At 40.5% G+C, this 12,961-nt stretch overlaps 1 protein-coding gene across 8 annotated transcripts in view; it reads left to right on the plus strand.

Moving 5' to 3' along the window:
• LOC121318216 (SH3 and multiple ankyrin repeat domains protein 3-like) overlaps window positions 1-12,961 on the plus strand; it is a 281,025-nt gene that overhangs the window by 117,917 nt on the left and 150,147 nt on the right. For all 8 annotated transcript variants that reach the window (XR_005950583.1, XM_041254654.1, XM_041254657.1 and 5 more), the window contains one exon: window positions 6,558-6,635. Coding sequence is in view for 7 of the 8 variants with exons in the window: in XM_041254654.1 (XP_041110588.1) it covers window positions 6,558-6,635 (78 nt within the window). In the remaining variant the exon portion in view is untranslated. The remainder of the gene's footprint in view (window positions 1-6,557; window positions 6,636-12,961) is intronic.

Raw genomic sequence — 12,961 nt, forward strand, 5'->3', positions numbered from 1 at the left:
ATCCGAAGAGCGACAGACACAGTCGGCTGACAGTGCCTCACTCATGCTCGGCAGCCCTGCGCTGGTGGAGGATGACCTCTCACCTGCACTAAGGTGTGTGGAAGGGAGTAGTGTTGAACCGTGATGACCCAATTTGGGCCGGAGGGCGATCTGGGAAGGCAGAGGAGTCCACTGCACCTGGTTGGATTGTTGGACATCGCTACATATAAACATGTTGGAATTGCCCTCCAGCCCACCCTACCGGTGCTGCAAGGAACACATGTGTTGGTCCAGACAGACAACCCAGTGTGGTCTACATCCCCGGGGTTGCATCACATTGCCTTCCAGCTTTTGACGTGGGCTCAAAGAAACTTACTGTCCCTATGGGCGATGCATCTTCCTGTAGTGGTGATCTGGGCAGTGGATCGCCTTTCGAGGGAGGATGCGCATACTTTCCCTCAGGTGGTGGAGCATATTTGGAAACCATTCGGGAAGACACCCCAGTGGCACTACCTCCACTGCTTAGACGGTCCGCTCGGCGTCGACGCCCTAGCCCATGAGTGGCACTCCTCTACGCATTCCAGCCGATACCATTGCTCTCAGCCTTTCTAGAAAAGGTCCGGTTAGAAAAGGTGACAGTTCTCATAGTGGCACCCAGGTGGCCCAGGAGAATCTGGTTCTTGACCCTGTGCCATCTCTTACAAGGCCAGCCCTGGGAGATCCCGCTTCACCTGCATCTCCGCAATCAGGCGAGAGGCACTCTCTGGCTTCCGGAACCGGGCACAATCCAGTTATGGGTCTAGCCCATTAGAGGGACTGCTGGTCAGCCCCAGGGCTATCGGACATGGTTGTGGGCATGTTGCACAATGCTAGGGCAGGATCCAATAGGTCGTTATATGCCTATAAGTGGAGATAAGGGTCAGGACCCAGTCTCTTGCCCTATCCCAGTTATCTTGCAGTTTCTGCAAGAACTGCCCGATGCTGGTAGGTCATATTCTACATTGTGTGTGTTTAGCGACTATTTCTGCGTGCCATGCCCCGTAGACTCGGTATCTCTGGGTACACGTTTCATGGCAACCTGGTTTCATAACCCTTTGCGGTCCAATTTTGACCAGGTCCGACAATACGATTACGATTTTCCCTTTCCAGTTCGATGTCGGACCCTGTTCGACATCACTGAAAAGACATAAAGCACAGGTCTCTAGCCGTTTTTTCTCTGGAAAAAACAGAGAAAACCATTCAGGGCTGAGTGAGACCAATAGGAGCTAAATGAAACCGAAAAAAATGGAGCGTGTGAGCAATAGCCCTAACAGCTGCACTATGCAGAGATAAGCAGACATAAACAAAGGAGGTAGCTGCTTCCGCATCCAGCACTCAAAGAATATCACCAACATTTCCATATCACCGACATTTATCGGTATACACGTCTATAAAGAGGTATGTGAAAAATACAACGAATACGGGGTGGGGCTTGGCTGGAGATGCAGTACTGATGTCGCTTTCACGTGATAATGACTACAATTGCAATAGTAAATACAGAAATCATGAACATGCACACTAACCGTAATCATAGTTCTCCATAATGTTTAGTGCCCTTTTGTAAATGAGGCCCATTGTGTGCAACTAAACATGGTAGCTTAGCATTCAGGTGAATTATTTACTCCCGTAGTTTATGATGTCACCAGAACCCCTTGATGCAATTATATCCTTGTAATTCAATGTAGTCCTTCTATTATTGTATATATAATATTCAGAATACATAATTACCACATGTTGTAATTTGAATACATACAGTACCTTGCAAGTTAGTTAATTCCCAGAGAGATTTCCATTGTAGGAATTATTGTGGTCCAGTGGTTAAAGTCCAGGGCTTGTAACCAGAAAGTCATTGGTTCAGATCCCACCCTGCCACTGACTGACTCACTGTGTGACCCTAAGCAAGTCACTTAACTCCTTGTGCTCCACCCTGCGGATGAGATGTTACATAAATAAAACTCTGCATATAATGCACAGTTCACAGTCTACCTCTGTAAAGCACTGTGGTCTACTATGAAAGGTGCTATATAAATATTGCTAATATTGAGCAATTTAGTTCAATTAAATAATGAAACTAAAGGAACACAATAAACTATTGAAGATCCTTTAGCAAGAAACCCATACAAGGTGAGCTGAGGTGATTACTGTATGACATAATTTGACCTGACTCGTATACATTGTTAAAAAAAATAACTATGCACTACACTAGTTTGCCTGCCTTCTTTAAAGAAGATCTAATTGTGAAACTGAATGAACTGTGGTAGGTGTAGTAGCACTGTCTGAGGGGCATCTGGAGTGCGTCTGACCCCATCTGTCTGCTGACTGGGTTACACACAACAATGCGTAATTATAGGAATAATGTTAGTTTATACATTCATTCATTCATTATACTATAATACCATTATATAGCTGTTAGGTAATAATTTTAATTTTTTTTGTTTTAAATATTTAAACAGGCACATTATAAAGAAAACGGAACACATTTTCTGTGAGGAGCTATACTAACATTCTGAACTATTAGAAACAGTGTAGTGTTTTTCTATAATAAATATCTAGCAGACTAATGCAATGTTAGTGGCAGCAATTAACTCAAAAAGCATCAGTGGTGATTTTATTATTGATGAAGTAAAGGCCCCCAGAACTTGCATAAGTAGATTTTTTGGTTTTCAAGAGGGAGGCATGAATCTAAACTCAGGGACTTCTATATACTTCTGAAAATTGAATTAATAAGCGTCTTTGTTGTTTTAAAATACATTATAAAAACGTTTGAGTGTATAATTAATACTACTTGTCGGTTTTGTCAATTGAGTACCCAACAAATACAGTATACATACATGCTTTGATTTTAGTGGTGGTCTCTGTGCCAGTCATTTTTCATTTGAAAATGCATCCTATAGCTCTAAGACTAGTTTGTATAGGACAGCTATTCAACCATTCCACCCATGATCACTAATAGAAAAAATACTGTAGGTACCATTTTTCATACTAGTACAAAGTATTTTGCATAATGACTTTAGTTTTTTACTCAAGGCATGAGGAATTGAGTAATTTGCAAAGAAAGAAAGAACAACAGAAGGCTGATTACTGTAGATGTGTGTTTTATATTTAATTTACTGCATGTCTCAGTCTCAGAATATCATTACAATCACGTGCTCCTGAAATCTTAAGCAAGGTGGATAGAGTATTACTGTATGCATCCACTGCAATCTCCCAACATTTCATGCTCTGTTACCTAAATGATGGGGTTTCTTTAATCTGGCCACAAGAGGCTGCTGTAACTGTTCTCAAATACTAGTCTCTTCATAACTTGTGGTGAGCAGCTGACATGACCAGTCTAGTGCTGCAAAGTATTATAGTTAAACAGTTTGCTCTATATTTCTAAGTTAACAGTACAGTACAGTACACTCTTAAAGGGGCTAAGACTAGAGTTCAAGTAAAATATATCTGTACAGGAATAGTCCATTTAAAAAGGTTGCAGCTAATAAAATATTTCCATAAATCTTGCATGCCGTTTTCCATTCACTATATAAAGTAGGTTTCATATATGTAGTTTCGAAAGAAACACATGTTTGAACAGACTTGTGTTTTCATTTTAAAACAAAGTTTCTGGTACTATGTTAATTTTTGTTGGCAATCTCTGTCTTGCACTTCCTAGGTTCCCACCCCTTCAACAACTTATTTCCCATAGTAATCTTTATTTGAATCATATATACGCCTTTCTAGTTTTCCTAATGTCTAAAACCAATCCACCCTAGTTTTTGCCAGATAAATCAGCATCAGAAATATGACATTTCTGTGCTTTAAATTAATACTTTTTTTCAGACTATTATTTTGATCAGTCTCATGATATTCTTGTATAGCATATTGCCTTTAGCCAGCCTTGACACCAGTCAACATTCTCCTTAGGAATAGATTACTACTGTGTTTTTTTTTTTTTCTGACAGTGTTAAAGGCAGTCCCTCTGTTGTTGTATTGAAGATGTATGGGATTTCAATAAGAGATGGTGCATCAGATTTATTTAGTCCTAGCAGAGGCCCTTTCTCTTAATTATGGCAACCATGACACAGCGAGGGAGACACACTCATTATAGGCACAAAAAGTTGATAGGTCAACACAATGGTCTTTCTTTCCTAATGCAGGATAACTTTACCATCTTATTTAAATGAACACCTGTCTTCCACATGTGACTCTAGTAATAAAGATGCTTCATTGTCTTTATGAAGTGTACGGTACATTGACGGCGTGGGTCAAGATTTCAAATTATTTCCTTGATTTGTCTGTATGTACAGAGGGTTGGATCCTGAGCTTCTAAATGAGCAAAAACACAGAACTTTTAAAAAGGGTTTTTTCACAAACACACATACCACGGGCTGTAGACTACGTCTCATGTATTGCAAATATGCTTTGTTTATATAATCTAATGAGGGTATGTATATACATGTTGCTTCTTGTACTTATAAACTGGACACAATATATGAAATGCCACTAACAAAGCCTTGTGTGTAATGTATTCAATACTTTTAAAAAATACAGCTAATAGTGGTGTAACAGGGGTGTACTGTTACTGTATGGGTATCCGCTGAGAAACGAGAGACACAGAAGGAATGAGATTGAAAACGTCGCTCAGGCGTCCAGGTTTTATTAATAAACAAAGGGTTGGAGCAGTTGCAGTGGGTGGTGGCGATAACTAGGGTACCAGCAATGGTAACCAGCAGGGAATGTAAACTTGAATGCTTACATATCACAAGCATATCATGTAATATTGCATACCTGGCAGAGAGAGGTTCTGTGATAGGTGCCCTGTATTACCCTGAACAGACACACAGCTAACACCAGAAATGTGTGTTTTTCCATTTGAAAACATGCAATAAAATATAAATTTCCACAAACCATGCAGTTTTTAACTAACTTATTAAAATAATATTATGGAAATAGAAATTCAATCGTTATGTGTAACAAAGCAAACGTGGAGTAATGTTTATTCCGACACACACATTCACATAAACTAAATAGACTGGAGTGGGATTAAAATCTGTTAAATTAATCCCTACCCTGAAATTGTAACAATTATCCTACAGTGATAATTGAGGGTGGTCCATCCAGTCACTCTCACTGGCTATCCACACAGGCATGAATCTTCACCCTGGCACCCTGGTACATAGGGACAGTAACAAAGAAGAACAAAGAAACAGGCTTTTCAGCCTTTTTAAAGTCAGATGACCAGTGTTAATTGATCATCAATTATGCAATTGCCACCTTGCCACCTGCTGCACATTGGGTTTCAATTAGGCAGCGCTGCCATCCGACACACACTTTGTTTTTACAAAATTAACACATTTCACTTACAATCAAAACAAAGCCATATTTTATTTAGAAACACAAAGCAAAACATATATTACAGGGGCAGGCCTAAGTGATTAAAGGATGTTTGTTTTACCGCTATTTGATTATATTTTGGTGTGGGACAATTAAGCTGTAAATATACAGTATTAATAACTGTGTCATTTATTTAAAATGTCTCGTAGTATTGTATTTTTTCCAGTTCATAATGTATAAATGACATGTAATTGGGTTACATGGCCTCATTAGAATCATTTTTGCCAAACATATTGTATTTAAGCTTGCCAAAGATAAAAATAAAACAAAATAAAATGAAATAGAAAATTGCCCTACAATTACACAAATGCATCTATCAACTTTTCATGTGTTTTTTGGAGTCATGGTGAAATCCAGATTGGTGTATCAACTTAGTTAATTAGAAAAAAAGGCTTGGAAAATAATACCCTTTGGTTCTGTGAATTCAAATATATTGGTATTGTGGGTCCAATTCAATAAATTGTTAGCTCTCAGAAAGTGTTTTAGGTATACATGTACTAGTTCATGAAATATACAGAGGGCATGTGGATCCAGTTCTATCATTGATGGTGTGTGAATCAAATCGGAATAAACATTACTCCACGTTTGCTTTGTTACACATAACGATTGAATTTCTATTTCCATAATATTATTTTAATAAGTTAGTTAAAAACTACATGGTTTGTGGAAATGTATATTTTTCTGCATGTTTTCAAATGGAAAAACACACATTTCTGGTGTTAGCTGTGTGTCTGTTCAGGGTAATACAGGGCACCTATCACAGAACCTCTCTCTGCCAGATATGCGATATTACATGATATGCTTGTGATATGTAAGCATTAAAGTTTACATTCCCTGCTAGTTCCTAGCTAATATTGAGACTAGCACTGGAGAGAAGGAGTGGGAGCTCATGAGATAAAATATATAAAATCATCCTAATCGTGTTTTTACCAATAATATTTCTGCTAGTGTAGATAAAAGTAATCCTTCCATCTCAACTGGGACATGTTTTGAATGCTTTGCACATGCATGTTACCTGCTGCGGATACATGATTTGAGTGAAGCTGGTCCCAACAGTATTTATTCTAATTGTTTATCCTGCACTGCATTTATGTATTTCTTGTATTCCACAGGTGTCAGGGCAATTTCATAAAGAATCAATGTTTTTGCATTCTCTTCTTTTCTAGGATAGCTGTGCAAGGGTTCTCCTGTTCCGTGGTGCAAAAAAAGAAATAAAAAACTACAACAGTCAAACAGCATTTCAGGTAGGAGATGGGTTCAGCTTTGACTGCCACCTGTCTTTCCTTTTTTATGCAATTGGTCAGCTTACTGAAATGGTTCCAATGCATTTGCTTGTCAAAAATGAGAGTCTGGTGAAAGTCAGGATGACATTAAGAGTTTTGGGTTATATGCTCATAGTTATTGTGGATATAGACCATGGATTTGAGTTGGTTCATATCAACATGGTCTTGATATTAGCCATTTTGTACAGCTTCAGTCAATACCGTTATTACCCTCAGACCAGATAAAGAATGAAAGCAAAGTCAGAGCAGAAACATCACAAGGAGCCCATAGCCGGACTGCGGGTGGCAGATTGATGTTGTCTTGACACTTATTACACAGTACCCGGAGGTCAGGCCAAAAATACTGCTTGTGATGAATGACTAACAATCCTATAGGAACCATATACAGCAGCACCTGAGAGACAAAGTGTGAGAGTAAGGCTCAGGTTGTGTTTTTTTTTTTTTATTTGTTTTTTTTTTACCTGCAGTTTATTATTTATTTAATAAGAACATACTAGAATTTAAAAAGCAGGTACTGTACCTACATACATCCAGTAGCGTAAACCTAAACCCTTCATGTCCATCCGCTGACTAGCACTCTCAAGGGAAAGCCTGCAATGTGGCTGAACAGCTTAGATACAGACTTGATGGAAAACATTGATCCCAACATGGGGAATTGAGTCTGTGCTTTACACTTTAACCACAATCTAAAATGCTTTATCATAATCTTGCCCAAGTGCTTTTTTGTCTCAATCAGTTTTTTTGCGTTTGTTTTTAGGATCTGGGGGGAAATAAGAACAACACAGGGTTCACTGGGGTTCATTAATAATATGGTGGCAGTCTTTTATTTACTTTTTTTTTTTTTTTTAATTTATCTATTGGATAAAAATCTATTGACAATCAAGCAACACATTTGTACAGAAGTGATTAAACATAGAATTTTAAAATTATTCAACAAACGTTATCCATTGTACACTCCCATTAGTTACACAGGCCTCAAATGTGCAGTTGTTAAAGAAGCATATATTACAGCAAACATGTATTTTTACTTTAAAACAGCATCTGATTCTATAATAGTTCTGAAACTATGTCATCAATAGTTCAGGCTTATAAGATCCATGTACAGAGGTCAGAGATAAATAAATCATTGCGCTGTATCGCTTTAAAAAAAAAAAAAGCTATGTAAATGAAATGTTTGGTACTGATAAATCATTTTTATGCAAAGTTCTAAACACTTTCAGATTCAGTGTTTTGTGGTTCTTTTCAGAGCAGTATTTATGGTACCCAGTCAAAGCATGGTTCTTATTGGCCTTTCGTACATCAAACTTAACCACAGTAGTGACACTTGAGAAAGCTTTCAGAACGCTAATTTAGTTTATTACGTTACAGCTTAAACAGATCCATCTCCAATTTCAAGATTGTCCTGAAGATCGTATTTGTTACAAATCCTCAGCTATTGTTATCATCCATGGCTTTTTCAGTCCACTCAAGACATTTAAATATGTGAATGATCCTACAGCCATTAAAGCTGTTCATGCAAGGAGCTACAGATTTTTCACATCACAAGTTCACATTACAATATCGACCATTTTTATAGTCATGGTTGTGCTTTTATAGAAGTACTTTTGACAACATATGTTATCTTAGAAGATTAGGTTGGCCCTCAGTTGAGGTCTTACGTTTGTCCAAGAGAACTGGTGATTCTGAACCAACCAACATAGGCACAACATTGTAGTACTCAAGTCGGATCACAATATTAGTTTTTTGGAAGTATGCAAATGAAAGGTTAACATTCCAGGAGAGGTATAGTTGTCTCCACCGCAACCGACTGACAGTGATCAACACCCAACCAAACTGACTGGTTTGTAACAGGGCGAGCAGCCCTGTTCAATATTTATTTTAGAACAGGGTTTCTCCCTCAGCCCCTGTACTGTGTTTTGTATTTGTATTATGATTTATTTATTTGTTTATATATTTGTATATGTAGGCGTGGTAATGCGTGGCCGTCGGCTAGTGCATTGTTAAACTAGCCGGCAGTCACACTATTAATAAACTCGTGCAGAATGTGGCCGAGGGGGTAATGAGAGAATTGATAGTTTAACTCCTCGGTCATAGTAAATAAAAGCCTGCAGCTCTCTGCATGCTGGGTGAGTGTTCGAAGGTGGAGAACGGGAGAGCGAGAGGAGAGAGATTAACTTAAAAGAAAGATTTAGGATCAGTGAAGGCGATTGACCAGCCTGACCTGGATCGTATCTGTATTTTTGTGTTCGTGATTTGTTTTTGTTCAACCTTTTTATTTTGCTCTGTGTGCAGTGTCTTTTTGTTTAAATATTTTATTTATTTTTGTTCTTTAATAAAACGGCACACCACGCGTCTTTTTCACTACAGTACCCTGGTGTGTTTTCAGTTCCTCCTTCTGGCCTGACGTCACCGCAACGCCATTTCCTGTCACACGTGGTGTCATCGTGGGATCAACCACAGCCTCCGGCTCAGGTCAGAAAGGATACTGCAGTTTTTTGGGTTTTTTTTTTTCATTTTATTACTTGTGGATTGAGGAAGAGAATGGAAGGGAAAAGGAGGAACTGGAGGAAGCAGCAACAGCAGCTGCAGAGGGACGTCAGTTGTGGCTATATCCAGGACGAGTGGTGCACTGATTGTGGGGAGTTTGGGCACACAGTGGCCATCTGCCCCTCCCAATATCCAGGAGAGGTGTTGGCTGCCCAAATGAGCCAGGACCAGGCACCCTGGAGAACCCAGAAGAGCCGTTGCCCTCAAACAAAAAGCAGAGGTGAGGAGAAGGAGGGAGAGAGGAAGGAAGGAGCGGGAAAGAGGGGACAAAGACCTGTAGTGGGAGAAGTTGGTGCATCCACAGCCCAAGTGGGAGGAGCCTGAGTGGTAGGAGCCCAAACGTCCTGCGCCTGAGTGGGAGGAGGCCGAACATCCACAGCCCAAGAGGGAAGGCCAAACGTCCACATCCCAGGTACCCACCAACAGAGGGAGAATGCCTGCTGGTTCCACTTCCACCGAAATGGGAGGGCTGCTTGTTACTCCCACCTCCACCAGCAGAGGGAGAATACCTGCTGGTTCCACCTCCACCTCCCTAGGAGAACTACATGCCGCTCCCACCTCCACCAGCAGAGGGAGAATACCTGCTGATTCCGCCTCCACCACCATGGGAGGATTACGTTCCACTCGCACCTCCACCAGCAGAGGGAGCATGCCTGCTGGTTCCCCCACTGCAGCCAGAAGGGGAGGAGCCCCTGCCACCTTCGCCGCTGCCCTGCCTCGCACCGCCCAAGGATGCCTGCCTCGCACCGCCCAAGGGTACCACATCTGCATCACCTGGGGCTGCCTGTTGCTCCGCATCGCTTGGAGCAGCCTGTGTCTCTCTTTTATCCCGTAGGGTTGCCGAGGGTCCCGCTTCGCCTGGGTTCGCCGAGGTTTCCGCTTTGCCTGGGGTCGCCGAGGGTCCCGCTTCGTCTGGGGTCGCCGAGGGCTCTGCTTCACGTGGAGCCCTGCCAGCTCTGCTTCGCCTGGGTCCGCTGCTGGCTCTGCTTCGCCTGGGGTCGCTGTTGGCTCTGCTTTGCCTGGGGCCGCTGTTGGCTCTGCTTCGCCTGGGGCTGCTGTCGGCTCTGCATCGCCTGGGGTCGCTTCCGGCTCTGTCTGGCTTGTGCCGCCTGGGGCCGCTGCCTGGCTTGCGCTGCCTGGGAAGCACCGGGGGCGGCTCCTCAGAAAAGGGGGCTGCCAGGTACAAAGAAGGGGGGAGGTCAGGAGACCAGCTCCCTCAGCCGCACTTTCGTGGCAGGAGAAACAGTGGCTGAAGCCCCGGAAGAGGGAGCTACTAGCCAGGAAGACATGGGGGGAGGAGGACCTCCCACCATGGCCACCCCCATGGATTATACCAGACCTCTCTTCCGGGACATTGAGACTGAGGGGGGAGGTGGCCGTTGGGGCCATCTGTGCGTTGCACATGTATTATGATTTATTTATTTGTTTATATATTTGTATATGTCGGCGTGGTAATGTGTGGCCGTCGGCTAGTGCATTGTTAAACTAGCCGGCAGTCACACTATTAATAAACTTGTGCAGAATGTGGCCGAGGGGGGTAATGAGAGAATTGATAGTTTAACTCCTCGGTCATAGTAAATAAAAGCCTGCAGCTCTCTGCATGCTGGGTGGGTGTTCGGAGGTGGAGAACGGGAGAGCGAGAGGAGAGAGATTAACTTAAAAGAAAGATTTAGGATCAGTGAAGGCGATTGCCCAGCCTGACCTGGATCGTATCTGTATTTTTGTGTTCATGATTTGTTTTTGTTCAACCTTTTTATTTTGCTCTGTGTGCAGTGTCTTTTTGTTTAAATATTTTATTTATTTTTGTTCTTTAATAAAACGGCACACCACGCGTCTTTTTCACTACAGTACCCTGGTGTGTTTTCAGTTCCTCCTTCTGGTCTGATGTCAACGCAACGCCATTTCCTGTCACATGGTTGTTCTGTAAGAATGATTTAATTTTATTAAACATATTATGCATGTTTGCCTTGGACCATGGCAGAACAGAATGTGTTTGATTCATGTATCTCAATTAACCCCACGCAGTTTTATTGCATCTGTAGTCGCCATTACACTTGTAAATTCTACTATTAAAGCAATGGGAAGAGGTATTTGATCCAGCATAGATGAATGCAATTGAAATTAAACACATTGAACTGTAGGAATAACATTTGGTTTATTCAGTGTTTTTCGAAAGTCCCAGACAAATGTTACTTATTTGCCTTTTCATACGTCATCTTGCAGAACACCAAATTGGGTTATTACTTTACAACTCCAGCAGATCCATCATTAACTTTCTATTTAGAAATTTCAAGATGGTCCTTTAGCACCTTAGTTTTTATAAATTCTGAGCTGTGCTGATCCTCTTTGCTTTTTCAGTCCACTCAAGACATTTCAATTTGTCAACAACCCTGCAGCCATTAATATAATTTATGCTAGGGGCTGGTCTCAAAACTAGACTTTCTTTAAATACAAGTGTTGATTATATTTTTGTTTCATCAGACCATATATTTTAACTATTGATCTTTGAAAATGCACTATATAAGTAAATTAGAGATGCAGTTCTATATATTTCAGAATACATGTCGTTGTGCACAATGTAATAATTTGTCAAGGGGGATAACCTATTACACAAATGTTTTTCTTATTACTATATTTCCATTCAACCTCCATATATTGGAATGGGCAGAAAATGTAGGCATGTTGGTAATTTCACCACACCTAAACTTAAGTTAAACAAAGCATGCTGTAATCTGGAACCACATATGACTTATCATAACTAAATGGTTGCATTTGTAGAGCCCATGTAACTGTCCTTCAATGTGTCTGGACTGAGAGTTTTGTGAATACCATGATTTATTTTTGTTTGACTTTTCCAAACTTAAAAAGTTTTTTTTTTCAATAGTGTTTTAATATTTCAGGTTATCCTGACATATGTGTGGTATAGCTATAAGTGACAGTTCAGCATTTCACATAAGCTTGACATGAAATCAATCTGAGCGATGTAATAAATGCCAGTGGTATGTGCCCCAGAATCAGCCTTTTCTGTATTGTGAAATGTGAGGATGTTGATGAAACGTTTCTTTTGCAGCACATTGTATTCCACTAATGGCAAGCCTAAAATGGTGTGCAATCATTTTTTGTTATGTACAACCAAAGCTGAACACCTTTTCGCCTTGAATTGAAACACTGGGCCCGGGCAGGGGAAAATTCAATGTTAAACAAGAGTGAACACCTAAAAAAATATAAAAATGTGAATGTGTGTGTTACATGAATTTGATAAAAACATGTTTACATTTAAGTTGGCTAATGCATGCTTGACTTGGGCTGATTGACTGAGATAAATTAGTCATAATCCAATGTGTATGTATAGCTGAAAAAAAATTATTGAAAAATCACTTACACGCTCAATGTAACACATTAACACATTAAATATAGAAAGTAGACTCTATCTACCATTCACCTTCATTGAGATTCTAAATACTGTTGTCCTGCAATAACAGAAAGGCTGCCAATGACAGCATGCCTCTAGTATTTGGGGCTCAACATTTGCTACGTGTGGGTCCCTGCTGCAACTGATGCAGGCTGTCTGACATGTCAGTCTTAAAAAATACTAAATAGAAAAAATTGAATAGGACAGATGGATTTTAAATCAAAACACTGCGGTTTCTATTTTAAATAGTAGAGATCAATAAGAGAGCAGATTTTTGTACTTTGTTCTTTTGTACAAGAAGGAAGATGCAAAAGTACATAACTGATTG

This window comes from Polyodon spathula, chromosome 7, assembly GCF_017654505.1.
Source record: "Polyodon spathula isolate WHYD16114869_AA chromosome 7, ASM1765450v1, whole genome shotgun sequence".
NCBI classification, from domain to species: Eukaryota; Metazoa; Chordata; class Actinopteri; order Acipenseriformes; family Polyodontidae; genus Polyodon; species Polyodon spathula.